Consider the following 25,033-nt stretch of genomic DNA (forward strand, 5'->3'; position numbering starts at 1 on the left):
TTTCTGAATAATATATAATTCAAGTTACAATCGTAAACAGTAGTATATTGAACATTTGTAATACTTTGTAGTGTCTTTTAAATGGTTTGGGTCTTAAAATGTAGTAAGGAAACTAGTAGTAGATTTCAGTGACTTGACAGAGTCAAAATGGGACATCCATCTCCACATCCCATTCATCTTGAATAGTGCCCCCAGGAGAGTCTATGTTTGAAGATTCTGTTTTGACAATGCATATGTCTCTATCCTTTTGAAAAACGCCTTCAAACAAGTAATGATAATTTTCAACATTATTATGACATTCTTCGTTTTGGCAGTTTTTGTCATGACTATTGTAAAGACACCTTGCACGCTTTGTACAATTTCTTATTACTCTGTCTACCTTAAGGTTGGTGACTGGGAGGTAATCTCAGTCTTGCTCTTTTTCTTTAGACTGTATCCCAAAAAATTACTCAGTCTTGTTCATTGGTTTGTTGGGGGGTCGTGGTAGGGTGGCAGTTAAAGAAAGAAAACTGAGCTAAGTCTTGAAATTCTGCGTAATATTACTACTAGCTTGATCCATTGAGTTGATTTTTCTTCATAAGTCTTAGATGAGGAATTCTAAATATTGAATGCTCAGGGGCTTTCTTTAAGACTGAATTCAGATTGCTTTGAACAGCTGTTTCACGAGCATCTCGCGCAACTGCTGAGAAACAGCTTTTGGGTTTGAGTTGGCTTTTTCAAGCAAGACTTATCACAACATGTATGTTGTATCATTCAGAATGTTTTTATAATAAAGCAAGTTCCTGTGTGTTCTTAGATAAACTTCCATCTCATTTCTCTTTAGATGATTATGATTGACAAAGCATAGTTCATTTGTGTTTTGTTTATTAACTATAGCAGCCCTGACTTTCTCAGTTTAGAAGATACCTTTTAGTTTTCAAATGGGTAGAGGAGTACTTCATTTTCTTAAGAGAGACCACTGGATTTGCATGCGTTAGAGTTATTGTGTCTAATTGTTGCACAATGAAGCTCAAAACGTATCAAGAGGATGAAAACAGACATGAACGGGTGGAAGACAGTGTGTGCCACAGCTGAGTGAGCAAAAGTAGTGAACACTTCCAAGAGTTCCATATTCCAGAGCTGCATGTTTATCACTTTCATTTTAAGAGAGAATATTTGTGCTCTCTTGGCTGAATGAAAAGCCTAAGAAAAATTCCAAAGACTCAAATCTGATGTTGCTTGTGAAAAGAGAAGAAACATTTAATCTGTCATGGTGTATCCTACAGCTCATTTCTATGGGGACTTGCCTAGTGCACGCTTAGATGGCAGACAAGGTGCTTTGGCTGGGGACGTAGAGGTTAATCCTTGTATACCTTCTTTTCACCCACAAAGTCTGCCTCAGGGAGCTGTACTAGCAGAAGCTATGGCAGGTCAGTCGATGCTATCATCTTCTTGGGTTTTCTCCTGCTTTCAGTCTTTTTAGACATCAAATAGAAGAGGCTTCCCACAGAAATCTGCTTCTGGTTTGGAAAAAATCTTTTGTTTACAGCAACATCTTTTGTATTTACAAAGGGGTTACCATTGGGACTGATATTTCCCAGAACAGAAGAAAATGGGTTACATTGCAGCAGGTGTTGGTTAGTTTTTCTCAATGTGCATCCTTTCCTTAGTCTTTCTCTTCCATTTAACTTTGTAAAGCGAACAGATTTTTAAAAGAAAACAAACGTGAAGGGAGAACAAAGAGGACGGTTTTAGAGCATTCAGACAAAATTTGGGATTACACCTTGTTCTAATAAATTTAATCATATGGAAAACTGGCAGATAATAAGACCCTCATCTGGAGGGACAGGAAGATTTATGCAAACTTAATGTAACATTAGAACTCTGCATTTGGAAGGGTGACCTACACCCTAGTCTGAAGCATAGACAAGAACGAATATCTTTCTGCCCCATGAGTTTTTTCTGCTGTTGGGAGGGAAACTGTTCTTGTCCCAAGGAATGGAGTTCACAGACCTTGTGCTCTATAATGTCATCTCTCCATTTAGCTGCCTAGTCCAGAATCAGTGGATATTTCAAAGGGAAAAAAGAATCAAAAAGTAAGATTCATTTTTCTCAAGAAAGAAAGGGTTATTACAGACATGCCAATAAAAGGTGTGTGTTTGTGTGATTGGAGGGATAGGGATGGAATATCAAAAAATTGAGTGAAGAAAAAAATACCAGTAGAGTTCACAGCGCATTCTTCTTTGTAAGATTTCCCTTTACTTTCAGTTAAAGTAAGGAGTCAGAGGTGGAGCAGAAGTCCATTAATGATTGTGTCAAACAGTCATATCAAGAAGAAAAACTGGAAATCAAAGCTATTCGATTCTTTATTGAAGATATATTAAGATCGAAATAGGCAAATCAGGGCAGCTGAAGACTACACAGCCAGAGTAGGAGAGAATACATGACCTATGCCCTATCCTTCCTTTCATATTAGCACTATCAAGTAGCTGGGAGTAGACTAGGAGACTAGATCCAGTAGACTAGGAGTGGGATAACAAGTGAAGTGATTTACTACTGTAATTGCAGAAGTAAAGAGTAGCTGAGGGGTGTTTGAGTAGAAGTTCCACCAAGCTCAAAGAAGTATTAACTTGACTCCAGATTGAAACTTTCTCAATTTATTTATTTTTAAACTTTGTTCCAAGAATGGGGACTTACTAGAGCTGTTCCCAGCTCTTCTTGCAGAGGTCTTTATTCAGTAATTCACGTTAAGAGTATTCACCTTTTCGTAACAATTCTTCTGTGGTTTTCTCCTGTATTATTCTTCTTCCTATGGAACCATTCTGCTCGTGTCGCCCATACAAATGCATCTGCTCCTTTTTTGTACTTAGTTGATGTGAATTAGCAAAAGTAATTTGATTCTTGTATTTACCTTCAGACAACAAAGCAGCAGCATTAAAACTCATATGTCGTTAAAAGTTTACCATAGTATTTTAAAACTGGCTTATCTATTAAAGCTTTCAGTCCTACTTCTTAGTTTATTTAGAGTCCAGAATTGTTGTAGTAACTTTCCTCTGTTTCATGTTAGATTTGTGTTGAAACTCTTGAATTTAAAGTGTTTTACAGAGAACAAAATCTAAGACAATTTTTAATAATCTTATGATGACAGAAAATATTACAAACTTTTATGTTTTTTCAGGAACCTTCTCAGCTGACAGTTACGTTAAGTTATAACATATATTGTGTTTTAAAAGTATGACACGAGTGTCCCAATCTTTTAAAGCCAGTTTGATTAGAGAATTGTTACTGTGGGCCGTTTTTGCCTCAGTATATTTTCCTGAAAATATGAAGGCATGTATTTCTTGGTGTGGTTAGGGTAACTTTAAAGTTTGTAGTTCATGTTTTATAGTTCTAAATATGCTTTTCAATTACTCTATTTTTCTCTTGAAGTCATAGTTTGTCATAATTTCATAATTTCTTTTTAATTTCATATCTTAATTCTGCAGAATTGATCTAGAAAAGAAATATCACATGGTTTTGATGTGCTATCAGAAAGGTTCATAAAAATGAGCACGTGTCAGTACTTCAGTGTTATTTATCCCATCTTTACCAAGTTCTGCTCTGTAAACTCATGACTAATGATAAGTAAAACAGATATGCAAAGCAAAAATAAACCTTCTCTCCAATAAGATGTGCTACATTTTCTATTTAAACAACTTCTATAATGAGTAACTGAAGAATGGTTCATGAAACATCAAAGGATTTAATGAACCACCCAAATAAATAAAACACTGAGGCATCCTCGAACTCCCAAATACGAAGTAGCTTTGTTACAGCACATGTATATATGCAGGTTGGATAGCGAAAAATTAAACACATACAGTATTTAATTTTTTTTATTGTAAAACACCTGAAATAATCATGTGCCAGTCAATCCCCCACAATAACTTTTAGATTTCTAGTTTAGTTTCAGCTTAATTTAAGAGAGGTGCAATTGCCTGAATGATGATGATCAGTTCCCACAAGTTTTGTTTAGATAGGTTTGATCCCAGGTTACATGTCTGCACTATCTCAGGGCTGGCTGTGAATGGAGGCAGCTAGACCCTGCCAACAAGGGGTATACACAGGCAGGAAAGAGAAACTATATGCGACGTTTCTAAATTTTGCATTTACAATACAGTGTATTTCTTTAAAGATCAAGGAGTTGGTGTGCCTGTGTCAGTCAATGTTAGACCTCAACAAATATGGGACAAATGGGAACCTTGGCTTTTTTCCATTACTCATTTAACTAAAACAGGGTAATTCAGCAGAACATCTGCAGCTGGGGTATATATTACTGAAGAATTCTTAGTGTTTGTGGTATCCCTTTTATTGAAAGCCGTGTACGCTCAAATGCTCAATTAGTTAGGAAGCAGTCTGGCTTCTCAGGATTTGTTTTTCTGTGTGAGAAAGGTCTTATTGCCAAAAATATGTTTTGGGCTGGAAAGATGCTTGTCTATTTCCTTAGGATTACAGTTATTTGGATGTTTGAGCATTGTGTGCGTGCTAGTCTATAATTAATTTCTTGTTGGTGTCATTGAATGGATTTTATATATTGTTCACTGAAATGAGTAGAGATTTATTTTTCAAAGTGTTTCCAAGACAGGCACAATTCTAATTGCAAAACAGTTTCATAGAAAGATTGAATCTGGCCTAATCAGAATGTGTGTCACCTCATACCTCACAGCTGAGACAGTGGCACTGCTGCCATAAACACTCAGTGAATGCAGAGCAGCAGGCAGCATCTCAGTGATTTTGCAGACTTAGCAGATGAGAAAAATAAAACAGAAAATATATAATTTAGAAGCAACAAGTTAGTATGAAACTGTAATTTTTTAAGGAGGATTTAAAGGCTGAGTAATTTTCTTTTAAATATTTTGGATAAGGTTTTGTTAAGAAGGGTGTTACTTAATAGAGACAGTGGAAGAGGGATCAAAAAAATAAAATAGAAAAAGGCTGAGGTCACCAGAAAATGACTGAGGAGGTTTCTGAGATCCGCCGGGTGAAACCAACATTCATTTTTTCATTTCTTTAACTTGGAATGACAGTTTCAAACCAGAATTCATACAGTCATTACTAACTTACATCCTAAGGAGCTCACCTTTTCTGGAGTATCACGTGGATGAAGGCCAGGTTGGAGAGGGCTTTGCGCAACCTGGTCTAGTGGAAGGTGTCCCTGCCCATGGCAGGGGGATTGGAACTGGATGATCTTTAAGGTTCCTTCCAACCCAAATCATTCCATGATTCTGTGAAGCATAACTACCATGCAGAGGCCCCCACCTTGGTGGGGTGCAAGCTCCCAGCACTGCTGTACAAGGTAGCGCAGCCCCCACTGCCTGTAGCTCTTGACAGCCTTTCCAGTGCTTATGGTCTTCTTAAGTGTATAATTTTTTTTCTAGCACAGTAGAAACAGAAGAGATAGATAGTTTATTTTCTCTATTTTGAAAAGTGATTCCCCCCCCGCTCCATTGATAGAGATTATTTAAGATGCAAGGTTCTGTTTTGCCCATTACATGAAATTGGATTGTTGAAAACAACTCTATGTATGTGTTCTTGCTGCAGATAATACCTGCAAATTAACCTGTGAAAATGGAGGAAAGTGCATTATAAATGAGAAGGGGGATCCCCGATGTCACTGCTGGCCAAATTACTCTGGTGAAAAGTGTGAAACTAATCATTGCTACAATTACTGCCAGAATGGAGGAACCTGTGGAGCGTCTCTCCTAGGTAAATATTTCTGAGCAGCTCTATCTTCCTATTATACCTGCGTTTAATTAAAATGTTTCAATTTGTTCCTTGTTTGTGATATTTTTTCTTTTTGTAACTTATTTGCTTGTACTTAAACCATGTGCAAAATAGCAGTCTATACCATATATGTACTTTATAATCATTAGTACTTTTCATTCATGTGTCTTGTTGTTTTAGCAGAATTAAGATGCATTCCAGAAAGGGAGCATATAAGTAAGTATTCAGTATAAGGATGCAAACCTTGAGGTGTAGAAGTGGAATTGTAAAGCATAAGATCCAGGCAAACTATGTCTGGAACAATCCCACACATCTTGTTTTCTCTTCATCTCAATTCTCCCTCTAAACAGTTTTCTGCATACACAGAGATATTACCTTAAATTACGGAGTTGTGTGACCTCAATCTTTTACCTTCGCCTTACTGGAATTCATGGAATAGGCATTTTACTCATATAATTCTCAGGGAGATTTGGTTGATCAGAACTCAGATCCTTTGTTTTCCTGAAGGAATTTGAAATTACATCTCTTATATTCAGGAAGATTATCCTAGCTGTCAAAAAGTGGGTATTTGACAGTTGATCTTTGTCCCTGACATGTAAGCTGTTGTAGCATGTATAATGCAATCAGTGTTTGGGCTAGAGAGGGAAAGTGTGATAAGAAGCACTCTAAAATTTAGTAATTCTGTGATAAAGGAGAAGATGAATTCTCTTTTCTGCTCCAAGGAATATTTAAATACTGATTCAAATTAGAAAAGCTGAAGAAGAGTTTGCTGCCTAGTCCCTTCTCAGAAGCCTGTCAGCTGCTGAATATGGTGTGAATCATTTTTGTCCTGTGCGATGGAAGTGACCAACACTGATCGCTGAAAGAAAAGTACAAGCACCTGACTTTTAAAAGACGAATTTGTGACTGTTTAGCACAGAGAGAGCTCCCTGTAAGGAAGAGTTATGTTTCTTAGTCTCTGTGACAGAGGGGGCTTAGATCTTAAATGTTTTCCTCATTACTGCTTACTAATTAACTTAAGTTTGTGTAATTTAGTAATTTTGCTTCACTTGCTGGCTTCTCTGGAACCTCCTCTTATTTATTGAGGTGCAGTGGCAAAAATCCAAGTAATGCAAATCTAGCAACCTGTTGTATGCCAAAGAGGATTTTTCAGTTCTGAATATTTGAGGGTTAATAATGTTGATAGTTAACATCACTAACAATGACTCAATATTAGAAAATGAGAATTACTTGTATTGAAGTTCATTAATTATATTTGAAATTGATTCTAGCAGCTGATGGAACTATTGACACAAATGATAAGCAGAGATTTGTATCAATGTAAGTGAGATCAATGCATGCTTAGTGAGCACATGCAAGTGAATGAAAGTAAGTCCTGGATAATTTAAATAACTTGCAGAACTTCTTGTCATCTGAAGAGAGGATGTTTACTCCCACATCTTTACATGTCTGGCACTTAATTGATTCTTTTGTGGGGTTAAAAGGGTTCATACAATTAATAACTTAACTCCTAGAACTTAGCTCCGTTCTGAATCCTGCAGAGACCCCAGGGGTTTATTTAATCCTTTTCTTTTGGCAGTGGCCACAAGGCTCACTCACTTTCAGCAGCTCATTTTTTTCTTTACCAGGCAGCTAGCACTTGCCTTGCTTACACTGCTATGCTATCACCTGGATATTTTTATTTTTTTATTTTCCTGCTAAATCCAGGCTCTGAAATCTCTCAGCCTTGCTGAAATGAGTAGTGTAGTAGGTTTTTTCACTATCCCTTCTAAATTGTTAATCATGGCCTAGCTGCTATAGAGGGTCTGGAGATGAAGGCTTACTTCTGCTGCTCTTAACCAGATAATGTGCCTGCACCAAAAATGCAGCAGGAGAGCCAGCATGGGTATCTCCACAGTCCACATTTCATTGTTTAATTGGCTGACTTTGGGAATACAAACCTTTAACTGCAACTAAAGTTTACTGTACCACACATGGCCAAAGTGTGCCAAGCCATTATGAACCAAGACTAACATAGAGCTGTTTCTGATGACTCTTACTCATACCTGCTGATAGTAATATTCTTCTTCTGTGCTCTCTTTCCCAGTTTCATCAAGTTTTTAATACTCGTGTTTCAAAATAGCCAGATTTCCTATCTATCTGTCGTTTCCAACTCATGAGGGTAGCCATGCCTTGAAGCCTGTGCCATAACTTTCATGTGCTGGAGCTGACTGAAAAATGACTGCGTATCTTTCTAAATCAAAGTGAATCCATCCAGCATTCCAGATAAAATTTTCAAATTGGTCCACATCTGATCTTCCTTGCTGCCTAGCCCTTGGACCCTGTAAATATTCTATTAAGAAGAAATCTGTATTTCTTACCAGACTGTGTTTCTTATCTGTATCAGGCCATAAATCGTGCTGAAACAAACTAGCATGTCAGTGAGATGTCCCCTCATCCTAGTGTAATCTAATCCATGATATACTAAGGCCATTATATATCTTACAGAAGGAAGCTAAAGCAGACTCCCCAAAAGCATTGAAAGCTGTAATAAGTCAACAAAGCTGAATTCCTCTAGTGTTTTTGCCACAACTGTTTTCTCTTTCCGGTCAAATACAGCACTGTGCAAAACATGTCATGCACTTACTGCATTCAGTGAGTACACGTTTAGCTGCAGGGGCTGTGCAAATCTTTCGCAGTTTGGACTGAGGGTGTGAAATCCAGAGCGGAGCAGCACTTATTCGCTCACATGCTTCTCATTGTCTCAGCCTTCAAGGCAAAGTTGCTCTGCTTTGTCAGGTTCATATGAGAGTCATTAATGTATGCTACTTTGTTTATCCGCATCGCTACATGTAGGAATAAAAAGGTTCTCTATTACCAGAAATTGCTCAAGTTTTTCCTTAATGATTGTAGAACGCTATCAGCACATACCACCTCCCGTACTACAGTGCTCACAACTAGATCCTCAGAAAGCAGCAGTTGTACTTTTGATCCATTATACAATAAGCTCATCAAACTGTCCTGCTAAACTGGTGCAGTCAAGTTGCACCTGTTTTCTCAATCTTTCTCTTTTTTCTTTTTCTTTTTCTCTCTCTCTCTTTTTTTTTTTTTTTTTTTTTTTTGTGGGGGTGGGTTATCTTTTCTTTCCTTCTGGAAGTTGCAGAAGCTATATGTGTGCAAGTGCCAATTCCAAATCCTATCTGCAAGATATAAATGACCTGTGATAATTTCAGCTTGCTTGACTCTTTCTTAGAAGCTCTGATTGCCCTTATTAATTCTCGTATGTTATCCAACTCAAACAGCTTTGATGCTGTCTGTCTAACAAGTGTCGTTCTACACACATGGCCTTTGGAAAGCTTAGGGACTGCCAGTAAATTTAAGGAGATGAGCTTCTGCAGAGTCTCCACTCCTGGGAGGCTTTCCTAGGAGTCAGAAGCCTTTCTCTTGGCTTCTGGCTCAAAAAACGAGGGAGATATATCCTGACAACAAATTTTTCCTCATTTTCTGATGTAAATAAAATGATGCAGCATATGAAATACTCTTCTAGTGAGTGTGTGTATTCTAGTCAGTGTGTAAATCCTGTTCTCTTTCACTACCTAATACATAATAGTAATGTGATAACTAATTAAGTAACTTGCAGAGTATTACTAATTTTTTAAAACATGATTGTGCTAAATCTTCGCTGGATGTGTTAAGTTGTAGAACTTCATTATCTGCACACAAATGTTAATTTGTTAAACAAATCCCCCTGGCAATTCAGGGATTATTCACTGTTGGTTTATTCACTGCTAAGCCTTTTGGCAAATTCCTGTGTGAACATTATACAGCTAAAGATTGGGTCAACTTTAATTAAAATTTATAAGTTTATGACAGTTGTATTGAACTACAATAATTGAACAAAGAAAATGTCATCAGTTAATTAAAGGTACATATCTGAGACATGTAATTAAAAGTTTGGGGTATAATAATGAACACTTTCCAGTAGGCCAAATTTATGAGAATTTGGAAAAAAATTAAATGTTACCGTAAAAATGCACTTACTTTCTCCTTATGGTCTGAAGTAAAAATGTTGGAGCAATAGTTTACAAAATGTCTTGAAAACAATAACTATATCCAACTAGTTCACAAAATTAGATTAATACATATTTGTACTATACTTACAGTATGAAGAGTATGTCTAACCATATAAAATTGTGATGTTTGTATCAAAATGAGTAAAAAATTGTCTTTCCACTAAATGAAAATTGATGAAATATTGTTCAAAAAATAATTCTAGCTAAAGTAGGGGTTTTTTTATATTCTATATATATAATCTATATATATATTTGGTTTTATATATATTAATTATATTTTATAAGCAAAACAAGTTGATTTTGGGACATGATGGTGCATAATGAAGACACTGGCAGTGAAGAACTTCTCTGCTTTGCTAATGTCTTATCATTCCCAGTAGTCTCAAATGGGGATGCTACATTATTTTCTCACCAGGACAGGGACTGTGGGGAGGGGTGAGAGCTGGTGTTTAGTCAAGGATGGCTGTTCTGTCTGGCCAGTGCACAGCTGATCTCAGGGTACGCACAGAACCACCACAACCAGCCTTATTAATAGCGGCCTTTGAGACTATTCTAGTATACTTAGAGATTGTTCTTTTCCCATTTTTTTTCACAACATGGAGAGAATGTGTACCTATTGAGATTGATCTCAGTCAGCTCACCTCCTAATTATGTACGGTAATACAGCTTCTCTCCACTACTGGAGCAAGTCCAGAGGAGGCCATGATGATCAGAGGGTTGGAGCGCTTCACCTATGAAGAAAATCTGAGAGAGCTGGGCTTGTTCAGCCTGGAGAAGAGAAGGCTTCAGGTAGACCTTAGAGCAGCTGTTCAGTACCTAATGAGGGGCTACAAGAAAGCTGGAGAGGGACTTTTTATAAGGGCATGTAGGGATAGGACAAGGGGGAATGCCTTTAAACTGACAAAGGGAAGATTTAGATTAGATATTAGGAAGAAGTTCTTTACTATGAGGATGGTGAGGCACTGGCACAAGTTGCCCAGAGAAGCTGTGGATGTCCCATCCCTGGAAGTGTCCAAAGCTGGTTGGACAGGGCCTTGAGCAACCTGGTCTAGTGAAAGGTGTCCATGTCCATGGCAGGGGGGTTGCAACTAGATGATCTTAAGGTCCCTTCTAACCCAGACCATTCCATGATGATGTTTCTATGATATTGTTGGTTTGGTAAAGCTAATTATGGTTCACAGAAATGAATTATTGTGATTCCTATTCCCACAAGCTGCTGCTAACTGCTCCAGAAGACATGATATTATATATATTAGGCAGTTACACTGTCACACTGTTTAATAGTGACATCAAGGGAAATATGCAACTTAAATGTGCATATTCACACACCAAAACTTAAACACACACATTGCTGGTAGTGAATTTACCATTGACCAGAATAAGTAATCTATGTCTTCGTGCAGGCATTCATCTGGATGATGTTGTTTTTCAAAACTTTCAGAAAGCTGACAAAAATAGTGCTTTTTTCGCTATTATTTTTTTATTTTAATTGCGAAATACCATATGCAGTCATGCAAAATACATGGTGTTTCTCTATTGTTTAGGCAATAGTGTGAATCAAAGCTGATCTCCTTGTTGTTCTGGTCTTTACAAAATAAATGTAAATAGGAGTTTAAGATACATTATTAGATTCTCAAAAGAAAACACATAGATGAGACAGTGCACTAAAATATTTATCAGCTATTTTTGAAGATTATTTGAAAAGTTGCTATTATATAGCAAATTAAATTGGAAAACCGGGAGTAACTGCAGCATCTGTAATCAAAACCTAATTGAACATTATAAGATTTTTATCCGTCATCTTCTTAGAGATGATTTTGTTTTATAAGAAAGGGGGAAACTGCATTTCATCTTCATGCCAAAAACTTACTTTGTTCCTCTCCTATTGCCAAAATAACTTCATAGAAGGGTCACCATAAAGTATTCTCCTTTAATTTACTAAATTCTGTGCAAAAAGTTTGAAAAAATGTGTGAGAATCCTGTAAGTTTATTTCAAGTTGTATCAGCTCTAGAATTAAGATTAAATTTGAATTTTTTTTTAAGACAGAGGCTACACGAAGAATCTTCAGATAATAGTGACTTTTAAGTACATCGTTTCCCTGCAGAATTTCCATTATTATTTTTGCTACTTGTTTTATATGTCTTACCAGGAAGCCTTTAATGTATTCTCTGCAAGCCACTTCCTAGAGTTGTTGTTTAGAATTATTTTAAATATAAAATACTCAATATAGGGACATCAATAAAGGGACAACATGCATTGTATTTCCACTTGCATATATATAGTGAGAAACTCAGTGTATCCAAGAATTGGCTTAGAGACAGTAAATAGCTAAATGCATGCACATTCATTGTAAATGAATAAGTGGAGAAATCCCGAACAGAAAAAAAAAAGGTGTGCTACTTCCTCTCTAGGTATTATTACTGTGATTTTGAAATTGAACATTTACACATGAGATACTGAGAATGTGCTGCACCGTATCCTCCTGGACACTTTGGCAGTTGACATTTTTCAGCATAGGTAATCAAAACAAGAATTTTTTTATTGGGATTATAATGCTAGGGAAGAAACTACAGAGGAGGGTAGGTGAAAGCTAGGATGCTAATCTGTAATAAACAGAGGAAAACAAGACTGCTCTCATGCCATAAATCCAGCTGAGGATTGCACTTAAGAAGGAGGGGCTCAATTGGAATTTTTTGGTATATTTTCTTTCAGAAGATTATTTTTGCTCATTTTTGCATAAAGTACACCAAAAGATGATCAGCTGAATTTGGAGCAGTTTAGCTTTCCATAAACCACTTTCCTTATTAATATTTTTCTATAATGTAATGTGTTGTGAACATTTTCTGGTTGTGAAGCTCAGGAATTAGGCAATTTTACTTCTGTGCCTATACAGCTTTAATCCTGAAACTTCATGACCAGTGTAAATCATAGAATCATAGAATGTTTGGGCTTGGAAGGGATCTTGAAGATCGTCTAGTTGCAGTCCCCTTGCCGTGGACATGGACACCTTCCACTAGACCAGGTTGCTTAAAGCTTCGACCAGCCTAGCCTTGAACATTTCTGGGGATAGGACATCCACAGGTTCTGGTGCATCCACACATCCAGGCAACCTGTTCCAGTGCCTCATCACCCTCACAGTAAAGAACTTCTTCCTAATATCTAATCTAAATCTACCCTCTTTCCATTTAAAGCCATTCCCCCCTGTCCTATCCCTACCTGCCCTAATAAAAAGTCCCTCTCCAGATTTCTTGTAGGCCCCCTTTAGGGAAGGCTGGAAGGCTGCTCTAAGGTCTTCCTGGAGTTGTCTCTTCTCCAGGGTGGACAAGCCAAATTCTCTCTGCCTTTCTTCACAGGAAAGGTGTTGTGCATGAGACTACAAATAGTAGTTAGGTAGGATATGCAACATCTTGGTTAACATCACTATTTCCTTTGCAAACATAAATCTGTATTCTGATTTAATGATACAAAAGCTTATGGCATTGTTTCTCATTGTTTAATACTGCAGTTTTATTAAACTATTCCTGGGACCATTTTGTATCAGAAATAATTTATAAGAATAAGGCAGATTAAAATGTCAGTAATAGAATTATTTTAGATGCCAACAGTGTGTGTATAAATAGGCAATGAACTATCAACATTACTAAAAGTCATGTTACATTGAGTGACAAAAATGGGGTTTAGGCTATACTGTATTAAATTTTCATATAACGGTCATCACTTTGGCATATTTATAAGCCTACATTAGCAAAGAATAGAATAATCTTTTCTACAAACTAGGAAAATACCATTTCCCCATCATTTTAAAAAATAGAGCAGTATTAATAATAAAAAGTGATTTTCACCTCTAGATCTATGTTCTATCACTATTTTATTTTATCTTTTTTATTGAAACACTGGTTCAGATGAAGGATTATATGAAACCCCATGGCTTTGGGGGCAGAAATTTAAATACAAGTGTATACATGGGGAAAAACAAAAAGAGTCTGAGCTAATATCCGAGTTCAACATCTTTGATTTACTGTTTAGATCACAAGGGACAGATATGAATAACCAGGCTGATGCATATTAAACTAGTTGGAACTATTTTTAAGTCAATGGTTTTGTTCCTGCTATACTCATTAGAGGAAGAGACTAACTGATCTCAGGGCCTTTAGAATGATTTGCAAAACACTTTAAATTAGCATAGCTTAAAATAGAAAATCTAGAAAAGAATTACTTGAAGAGTTTCATGTAAGGCAAATAAGAAGTAAGTGAAGGGAAAAGAATAAATAAATCATTCAGCATGAGTCGGAAAGAATAAGAAAAATGGAGGTGCTTCACTTACATTAGATGATTGTATTGTATGAAAACAAAGAAGAGAAACCAGAGCAGAAGAAAATTAGAATTGTGGGGTTTATGAATATGAAATATTTAGTATAATCTACATTAATTTAGTGAAACAGCCAACTAAATAGAGAAGTAATTTTAAAAAAAGTTCAGAAGGGTTATACATTTCAGAGTTTTAGATGCAGCTGTGGTAACAGACATCAGGAGGCAAATGTGAATGTAATTGTGGATACCTTCACCAGACCTTGTATTAAAATGAGGAAAGAAGGAAAGAGACAAAAGGCAGCAAGGAATGACCTAGTCATATTGCATCAGTAAATAAGGCAGTGGTTAGGATTTCCTGGTAGCTCAGTGTGAAGATGAGAGAGAACTTTTATTTAAAAGAAACCCTTAAATGTTAAATCATTTGACTACAGAAGTGTTAAGAAAAAGTCAGAGAAAAGTGAAAGAGTTTAATAAATGGTGGAATTGTAACAAAGCTATAAATCCGTCAGACATGGGGGAGAAAAAAAAAGGAAAATTACAATAGGGAATAATCATAGGAAAATGCATCAGGTTTTAAACACTATTTTAAAACCCTTTGAAAAGAAGCAAAAGATAGGAGTTCCTTGTGTGCAAATGGTCATCCCGAAGTGTTCACTACTTTTCAGACATTCAATATTGAAGTTACAGGCATCTTTGGTCTGATGCAAGACAGCAATTTTCGTGTTACAGTATTTATTAAATGAGGGAGTAGGATAACAAAACAGGCACAGATGTTTGTGTTTTAGTAAAAATTGTTATGTAAAGTTGGCTCATTAGTAAATATTTGTATATTCATGTGATGATATATAATGGTTTGTAGGTTTGAGAATAATGGAGTATTCTGAAGAGTATCGGTGTTGATTATACAACATTTATCCTCTGCAAGTGGAGGAACCCAACGTGGCAGGAGGATTTAAAGAGCTTAGTCATATTTTAAATTACTACTTAAGACTGTCTTTTAAAATAATTCCCAAATAGAGTAAATGACCGTACATTCACAAGTGTAATATGCATAAATGCAGTTTTTGAGGTGTCCATATCTTTAAAAGTTAGCATTTTAAAAGTGATTATTTGGGTTATGTTTATTGATTTTTTTTCATAAAATAGTTTTCTTTGTTTTGAATAGGGAGGCCTACCTGCAATTGTGCACTGGGTTTTACAGGACCAAACTGCAATCAGACGGTCTGCAAGCATTTTTGCCAAAACGGAGGGACCTGCACTGTCACTGCAGGGAATCAACCCCTTTGCAAGTGCTTGCCTGAGTATACAGGAGACAGATGTCAGTATTGTAAGTAATCTCCGCAAACTATTAAATCTGGATTTTATTATAAAAGTTCTGCAAAATGGAAGTTCAACATGAGTTGAGTGATTTTTTTAATTTTTTTTTTTAATTTTTTTTTTTTTTGTGGCGTACGTTGCTCAACTTAGCTCCAAAGTTATTCATACTGCTAAAGGAATGTAATCCTATCTTTGAACATATTTCTGCAATATCCATCTACATGTGTAGGTGAAGAAAGAGCTTTTTTAGGAATTATTTATTCATTATTTTCATGAACGAATACGTACAATGGAGCTATACAAGACAGCTGACTTTGTCAGTAGAAATGAGATGATAGCGTTAAAATTTTCTACTCCAACATATTTGTTATGTTGGTGGAATACCTAAACATAGTGAATTGATATAGTTGGTTAAAGAATTTTTCTGGTATCCCTTATCTTTGCAGACCACCACACGTGTCCTGAACTACTACCTTACTTTTCATTTTTATTTCTAACCCCAGTAAGCAGTATATTGACAACTGCTTTGAATTTCACATCTCTATATTCCTTCATCTTGTTCCATCAGTGATCACCTTGAGTATGGTTTCTGCCCCATCCTGGTGTTGAAAGTCAGGATTTCTTAGTATTATTGTTCTTTCATTCTCAAGGCTTAGATTCTAATCTCTGCATCTGAAGTTCTCCCTAGTTCTTCATTACACTGACGCATCACTCTCACTGAGATATTGTTATTCAAAAGTTTCCATACCTTCAGAAAAGTTCTTCTCACTTTTTAGAATTTTTTGTAATTTTTTACCCCTTTTACAGAGGAGGGGGAAAAGAAGAGTATCAACCAATAGGCCTTCTGTTCTTACTCCATTTATCTTTCTTTTCTCTCCATGCTTTCTCTTGGCATGGATCACTATTACTTGTTTTCAGTAACTCAAGACATTTGAACATAATCCTGAGTTTCTTCTTTTGGTCACTGATTTCAAAATTACAGTTTGTCTTCCTCATACCTCTTTAACATCATGACTCACTAGCAGCCTTAACCTAAACCTGATTATTTTTCTGAGATCATAATTATATTTTAATCTTATTTTTGCTACTCCTGCTTTGCTTTGACTATAGCACTCTAAAATATAGTAGTCATACTGCTTGTTATAAAATAGAATATTAAATGTGAAAGCCATCATCTCTTTCGTACATAATTCAGCGAATATGCTGAAGAAGGCCAGATTTAAGCAAAATAGAAGGGAAATCAGCTAATATAAATATCTGGTTTAGAATTATCTACAAGATGCAAAAAGTATTTAGTTTTGTGATCTGTCTGTCAAACAAGGAAAGGATTAGTATATCTTAAACAGGACTTGTAGTGAAGTAAACTGAATGTATTTCTGGTTGGGAGACTATGAAATAAATTGAAACCTTTGAATGGAAAGCCAGCCATAGTTGTGATTCTCTCCCATTTGGTATTAAACAAACCGCATGGATCCACAAATAACTATCTGCAAGCACAACTGGGTATTTGAGAACAGTATAGTACATAAATCATGCAGAGACACACAGATTAAGAAAAAATATTTACTTGAGGATTACCCAAAACAAAACAAAACCAAAAACAAACAAACAAAAAAATTGTTCCTACTTGAATGCTCCTGCAAACATTTATTTATTTATTTATTTATTTGAAGAATTGATTTAAATGTAAATTTAAATGTAGGTTTTGTAGACATTATGGATTATGTTTTTATATATTATTAGAACTTCATGAAATTTTAATATGTGCATAAATGAATATAAAAATTATTTCAAAATACTGTTTCCATTTCAGTTTAGCATAGTGCTGTTAATGGTAATGTGAATGTATCAGAAGATTGTTGTTCAGCCAGTGCCCCATTAAATACATTAACATTGCTCTGCTTTTCTTATCAGTAGTCTTTGTAATATGTGGGGTGATGCCATAAATGGTTAGACATCTAGAAGGAAAAAAAAATCTCTTATGAGTTTATCCTTCTGTTTAACTTCACAGGACTACATCATTAATATATTATGTGTCTGTTTATGCAGTATTCTTGATTCTTGTAATTGCCAGTGAGCCACCAGCTTCATTTATCATTTCGGTTTTATTAAAGTACCTTTTAAAACATAAAAGTGAGGTATTTTTTCTATGATACTCCTTAATGTCTTTTAGTAATTAGCTTTCATGTTGCTTGCAGATGTTTGCCACCATTATTGTGTGAATTCTGAATCATGTACCATTTCTGATGATGGAAGTGTAGAATGTGTCTGTCCAGTACGATTTGAAGGTCCAAAATGTGAAGTGGATAAGTGTATCAGATGTCGTGGGGGACACTGCATAATAAACAAGGACAGTAATGACATAGTATGCAAGTAAGTTGAGGGGTGCATGTGTGATTGTGTTCAAAATCATATATTTAATAGTGATTATATTGCATTATCCTTTGAATCTCTTACACAGTGACTAGCTCCTGATGTGGTCACATCAGAACAGTTCCTTTTCTTGATGCCTGCCCACACAAAACCCACTGGTTCCTGCTTTTTTAAACCAACTTTTGGAGCACGTCTCACTGGGGGAAGCATAATATAGCAGGATACTGAATGGGTCTTCACTTAGAAAAATTGAAATCTTTAAGTTAACAGCCAAGTTTTACCAGACTCAAAATTTGTTCATTCTGCAGTACCTGTGACAGTGATACAGATTTTATGCTAATGAAAACATGTAGTAAGATGTACTTCTATATGTCTGAGTGATTATTTTGTATAATAATAATTCATTTTCATAAAAGGAAGGAGAAAAAATATTTTTTGTAATAAGCTTTCTGCCTGTGCTGGCTTTTCAAAGTGGAAGCCTAGAATTCTTGCAGTCAGTAGATCTCACATCACAAAATCACTGTTTTAGTATATAGATAATTATAAAGGAATTCACCAGATTTAATAAAATACTGATTGTTATTTATTTGGGGTTTTTTTAACCATGGCAGTTGCACTAATGGAAAGATTGCCTCTACCTGTCAGTTATGTGATGGCTACTGTTATAATGGTGGTACATGTCAACTGGACCCAGAGACAAATATACCTGTCTGTCTGTGAGTATCCCGAATAGATCATTAAAGTATTTGCGTGTCAAAAAATAATAAAATTAGTAGGCATGTGCCTGTATTTTTTATCTCTCCAGGATGTATAATGTGCTGGTTGTAGTCATAAATTACTGTATTTTTTCTAGCTAGTTCTGTAACCAATAATTTGTCTACCTTTTTGCAATATGTTGTATACTGAAAGATTAAACTAAGGTATATGTTTTGATGCATATAGATGCAAAGATACATCTTTTAAGACTTATAATAATTTCAGGCCAGATCTAAAGCCCGTATAGGCATTTGTTTCAGAATAGAATATGGAGGTACAGGATGGCTGATTGCCTTGCTTTTCAAAGGTGAATTAAGTCTTTTCTCCTATAAAGATGGTCAGAGGAGGAGGCAATACACTCCTGATGGCTAGAAAATAGGAAGAATAATGTCAGTGTTAATTTCCATTGTGGGTCTGAGGACATGCTTATATATCTCTTGTTTCTGCCCTAACCTTCACACTGCTCACAGTAGCTTGGCTGTTCTGTGGTAAGATTGCTCTCTTTTTGCAACATGGTTGAAAGAATATTTCAGGATACTTTTCTTAAGCCCAGACATCAAATACCGAAGGAAATGTGATTCTAGTCTAGACAGTGAAATACCATTTTAAGAGGTAGAAAAGCCTACATTCTAGTCCTTTCTTGAGAGCTATGGTGTGTCTTCTTTTCCAGCTGGTAAATACAAAATGCAGAAGTAGTCATTGTAGCAAGAAATTAATTTCTTTCCTGCTCTCAGTTACACTGAGCTACCTAGTCATACTCATTATTTTTTTTCACTTTTGCCTAATAAACATTCCGATCTTTTCTGCGCTGCTGAAAAGCTTCATTGTTGAATAGTCTTCCACTTCTCAGAAAAACCTGGAGGTCAGAGCATCCTCCAGGAGCATTTGAGGTGTTGGAAGAGAGAGTTAGACTCGAGTGTCTCATTTCCAGGGTGACATAAGTAAGTTATTGTCCAAAGGGATCTGGCATTGCAACTTTGTAAATACAGATACAGCCATCCCTTCATTTTGTTGATGTGGATGAGGTAGGTGATCTTAAAAGAGAGTGCTGCTTGTATTCAGACTCTCAGAGAAATGCCTAGATTTTGCAGTATGACCACTGTAAAGTCAGACCAACTGTTCCTCCCTGTGAGAGCTGAAGCACTTCTGAATGTGCAAAGGGGCAAAACTGTAGGAGCTGTACTATTGTAAAGAAGTTGTCAACAGATGTTTGCAGCTTTAGAGTTAGAGACAGTTGAATGCAGTTCTGCATGGTAGTCCTTATTCAGCTGAAAATGCTTTAATTGCCTATGTCTCTTTTTCATTATTATTTTGATCTAGCCCTTTTTACCTGTTCTTTGAATCTCCTTAAATGTCTTTAGTAGATGACTAGAGAGACTTAAAAATCTCAGCAAAAGGAGAATGTCACAGCTATATATAATATGTGAGGCGCAAAGATGATGACTAAGCCTCGTGACTCATTTGTTTAAACATCTAAAATGGCTGGTTTGGAAGCTTGTGATTTTTCCTTTTTCTTTATAAAACTGGCTTATTCTTTTCCAAATTCATATGGAACACCATAGCATCTCAAGGTAAAAAAAATTTTCATACCTTAATTTGTGGGTTTACAATACATAAATGTTGTAGCATACACCAACACTCTTAACAATGCTAAGAAAAAGGTCATGAACATTTTTAAGGCCATTGCAATCTGGATCAATCAATACAAATGTATAGTACATTTGCCAATAATACCTCATTAAGAACATTAGATTCCTGAATCCATCAGTTAGTATAGGACCATTGTTTTATAAATGATGAGCAAACTTTTCAGTATAGTCAGATTGGACCTTTTGGGAAAAAGAGTATTAATTTTGTTATCCGTGGGCGTGTGCCTGTGTATGTGTGTGTGTCTTGCCATCATATATAATGCATTTAAAATCTGTTCAGCAAAAGGCAGAATGTTTATATAGGTCTATTTTACTGAAATTCTGCAGATGCTCTGTGGGGTTTAAAAGTCAGCGCTGTGACCAGAAAGTGAACCCTTGTGATTACTACTGTCAGAATGAGGGAATTTGCACTTTAACCGCGTTTAATGAACCGAGATGCAAGTAGGTTTAACCTTCCACTTAATGCTGCACATTCTGTGACATCATTTCAGGCCTCAGTTCATTGGTTCAAGTCATGCACATTCACATACATTTCGCAATATATACTTACTCTAGGGGCTCATTTCTGTAATACACACTTACCCTTTGATAGTTGCATTGATGAGTATATTTAAACATACTTTTGGAGTATCTGCATCATTGGAGGAAGAAATAAAGAGCTTTACTTTTAATAAGTGAATTGAAAATACTGAAAATGCCGCTTGGCTTTTATTATTCACATTTTAAGATATTTTACCAAGTTAATCCTACATAGCATAGAGTTTAGCAACATGTTTGGTAGTCCAAACCTGACTTCCTATTTCTTATCTGTACTGGGAAAGGAACAGAAGAGCTATTTAGGTACGACTTCAGGAGTTAAGCTTGTATTCATAAATCTCATTGTTAACTTTATAGAAATAATACTGTAAGATAGAAACTGTTAATAAAAAATGTGAGCTACATCATAACTGACTTTTTCTCTGATAAAACTAAGGTATGAAATAGATATATTTGTATGCCGTATTTCTCTAAAGGATTTTAGGCTTATTTCTTAAAGAGAAAATTTTATCCCCATGAGGGAAAGAAATAACCTTAGTCTTTGAAAATGAGAGATCTGAAATAGCAGTCTGATGAACATAGCTTTACTCAACAATTGTGATGTAAAAGTCAGAAGTGGAATCAAGATCCCAAGACCTAGACTTGGGATAAAAAACTCGAATAGCTTTAATCTTATCTCATCTAAATGTGTGGCTTATGAAAATATGAAATGCTCTGTGTGTATGATGTGGTTGTCTGGTCAGTAGCAATGGCAGTGACTAGGTATTGTGAAGAATCATCTATTAAAAAAAAAAAATTATCACAGTTCCTTTGTCAGCATTCTCAAGCAGTGAAACTGACTTGAGCTTTCATAAATCCATTGGAAACTAGATTAGTGTTCTGACTACTACTTCTTAAACTTTGAAGAGTATGGAGTGGGTTTGTATGGGACATGGTTGTTTGGAACAGTTTGTATCTCTGTGTATCACACTGGGATTTTCAGAATAATACAACATGAAGAACAACTTGTTGCTGCATATAAGGTCAGGTATTGCAAGTGCCTTTCTTCCTTTTTCTCTAAAATGCTCTCTAGAAGGTAACAGTGCAAAATTTCTTGTGATACATTCTAATAGGTAAAATAGTCTAAAACTACAGCATTGAGAATCACTTCTGAATTTTACATACTTTCTCACACAATTCTTAAGAATGTGTTAATCATTTAAACTGTAAACATTTTTTTGATTTATGGATTTTTACAGAAAAATACATTAAAATAATTGTGTGGAGGTTTTCCTCAATAAGAAATTTTTAGCCAATAAGGCTTAATTTCTGTTTCAACTGGAGTCAAGGCTGACATATACTGGCAGGATTTCAGCAAAGAGTTGAATTAGGAACTTTCTCACTAGCATTGATATTTGGGTTTGTGGTATTGCCTGTCCTCCTGTGATCTTTTGATCTGGATTAACTATATTTACTGTCAAAATGAGAACAAGTATTAAACTGAAGGATTTTAAATCTTGTTTGAATCTCTTACATGGTCTTTGAATTGATAACATGAATTTTAACCTCAGAGTTTCTGTGAGGCCAGATGCCAACAATGGCAAGAATTCATAGGATTTCCAGGCCCAGCAATCCTTTCTTCCTACTTTTCTAACTGCATAATTGAATGAAGCATGGAGATGGATTGCTAGAATAGGAACTGTGCTGAAAGGCTGTGCTGCTAAACATTTCTTCCAGATAGATGAAGTTGTGTTTTTCTTTCAGACATATTTGAAGCCACTTCCCATTGGTCAAAGTTTGGGCTCATCTGTAGAAAGTAATGAAACAAGCTTCCAAAATCCAAGGAAGAGTATTAGCTTTCTAGGACAAAGTGAGACTCTTCCTTTCTGCCTCAAAGATATAATTACAGAAAAATGAAAAAAAAAAAAAAAAAAAAAGAAGAAGGCTTGAAGAAGACAGAACAAGAAGGAAAAGATGGACCTTGTGCAGAAGTAGTATTAGTCTCCATTTTCTCCCTTCCAAAAAGTGAAATGTTGATATGCAAAAGAGACTATTCGTTGATGATAGCTGTGGTTCCTCCCTTTGAGAAGGTTGTCTTCCACAGAAAAGATGAACAAGGAATTGCAACATTTTGAACATAGTGATTAACTTATTTGTTTACTTACTGTTTATTCTTACTGTGACATTATCCCCCATACTGCTTTTATTAGACACTTGTGCTATACAGTAGAGTGAATAATCCAAGCTCAAGTAAAAAGAAAAGCAGTAAAGCACATCAGTAATATAATGCATTTTAGCAGAACTGAACAGTCCTTTCGCTTTCATCTTGCAGGGTTATTGAATATAGTTTGGGATTTTTTATTTATTTTTTTAAGCTATTGTAAGGTGGAAAAGAAGAAACATGGAAGAAAAGGTGGTAAAGAAAGATTAAATTCAAGTTTCTCTTCAGTGTGAGGAAGCGTTTCAGGTAAACTGATAAGTTTGAGTTTAAATGAAACTTTAGTAGAAAATTAATTTCTTCACATGATAAGCACAGATAGAACTAGTGTTTCTGTTGTCTCTTTAGACTGATTGCTGGGTTAATATGGCCACCACTTTCTGTTAAGAGAGTCTTCCATATTGTTTCTTTACAAAGCAAAGGTGGCTTAGAGAAAAGGAAAGAGAAGCAAATAGTTGTTTGATGGAGTTGAAGACAGTTACATTGATAAAGAGGAAGAAGTGGAACTCCGTATGTCTTGGTTTTCCTTGCCACTCAGTTCAAGGTCCAGTTGTTCCCTATATCTTGTGGTTTTCTGGTGCCAAATTAGTTCTGAACTGGAGCTTGTTTATAATTTTATAATTTTTATCAATCTGATACTGGCAAGTAGAAGACATCAGGAAGGAGTGAAGTAATCCCATGCTTCATGAGACTCATTGTGTCAGGGAACAGGAGACTCAAAGGTTTTCTCTAAAAATTCTGCTCCTTTGTTAGGAAAAAAGCTTTATCCTTCCAGCCTGCATGTGTGGCCACGCGATGTATGAGATCTGTCTCTGGTCCCTGAGAGACATGTACCTAAGGGCTAACATATTTTTTTAACCAGTCTCTAATTCATCAGTGGCTGGTTGAAATAGGAAGATATAGGAAGAAATAGGAAGAATTCCTGAAGAAATAGGAAATGGCTGGGTTTATTGTCATTCAGCAGGAACTCCTGTCTCTCTCACAGCGAGGTCAGTTGAGAATGCTAACTTTTTACATAATCAAGTCCTTATTATTATTCAGTGAAGACAATAGAGAAAAAGATTTATCTGTTCTAAAGGGCAATCCTAAAGCCATAATTTTACAGAGGAACTATAAGCCTGTAAGATCATGCTCTCCTTTTATCAACCTGTACTGTTAGGGTCCATTTTTATTTTACCTTCCTATCTCAAGGGGTCTTTTTTAAACTTTTTCTAAACTTGAGTGTACTAAATATTAGGTACACATTAGAAATAGAACTTGTGCTTTTCAACTAACCAGTTTAGGAATGAATTACAGCCTTACTATGTCTATAAGCCATCTAAAAAAAAGGGTTCTGTGAAGTTGGTCTCTAGTTTCAAAGAATGCTTTGTCAGGTTTTAAAAGATACAGAATATACTGTGATTTATCTTTGGAGATAAGGTCCTACACAGTATAGATTATTAATTCTTAGCATTATTTTTAGTAATATAAAGAATATTCCTCCCCCTCCTCATTATTGTCCTTCTTGCTCAGTAAGAAAGGCTGTAAGTTTAATATTTAATATCAGAATGTTAGTATTTGAGGTACTGACATTTTCTAAAAAATGTACCACCGAACATATCTTTTAAAGAAGTATTATTTTACATATAGTTACTGTCTTTTAAGCATTCACATAGTAAGTTTCTTAAGGATATATTTAGTACTACTTGCTAGTGGGCTGGGGACGATGTGTATAAGACTAGAAGCATATGAGAGATGTTTGAATTGCTCCAGTAACTTCACAAATCCATTGAAAACAAAATGAACAGGATATCAGATTCAAATGGGAAATTATCAAGGAATGCTTTTTCTTTTTGTTTCACAAACCATCGGCTCCATCTATTCTATCAGTCTGTCATTTGTTTTAACAATTACCTTTATTTGCCTCTCTGTTTCCTTTTCACTTATTACTTAACTGCATATACATTCAAGAGAATTACTTAACTGCATATTCATGCAAGAGAAGCAAAGTTTAGGGATAGATAGATTATGCCTTGTATGATACCAATGAAGAAAGTTGGAAAAAATTTAAACCTTCAAGTACACAAGGTTGTCACTGGTTGTTACATAGGCAGTGCCG

The 25,033-nt window shown here is 35.6% G+C and overlaps 1 protein-coding gene across 9 annotated transcripts in view; it reads left to right on the top strand.

The window, feature by feature from the left end:
- LRP1B (LDL receptor related protein 1B) overlaps positions 1-25,033 on the top strand; it is a 752,766-nt gene that overhangs the window by 709,554 nt on the left and 18,179 nt on the right. For 5 of the 9 annotated variants that reach the window (XM_030487472.1, XM_030487474.1, XM_030487478.1 and 2 more), the window contains 5 exons: positions 5,560-5,724; positions 15,272-15,433; positions 17,622-17,796; positions 18,408-18,512; positions 20,529-20,642. In XM_030487472.1, the coding sequence (XP_030343332.1) occupies positions 5,560-5,724; positions 15,272-15,433; positions 17,622-17,796; positions 18,408-18,512; positions 20,529-20,642 (721 nt within the window). Of the gene's footprint in view, positions 1-5,559; positions 5,725-15,271; positions 15,434-17,621; positions 17,797-18,407; positions 18,513-20,528; positions 20,643-22,481; positions 22,519-25,033 lie in introns of those variants that run through there. The other 4 variants (XM_030487475.1, XM_030487477.1, XM_030487479.1 and 1 more) reach the window with 3 other exon arrangements.

The sequence above is a fragment of the Strigops habroptila genome, chromosome 5 (genome assembly GCF_004027225.2).
Source record: "Strigops habroptila isolate Jane chromosome 5, bStrHab1.2.pri, whole genome shotgun sequence".
Taxonomy (NCBI): Eukaryota; Metazoa; Chordata; class Aves; order Psittaciformes; family Psittacidae; genus Strigops; species Strigops habroptila.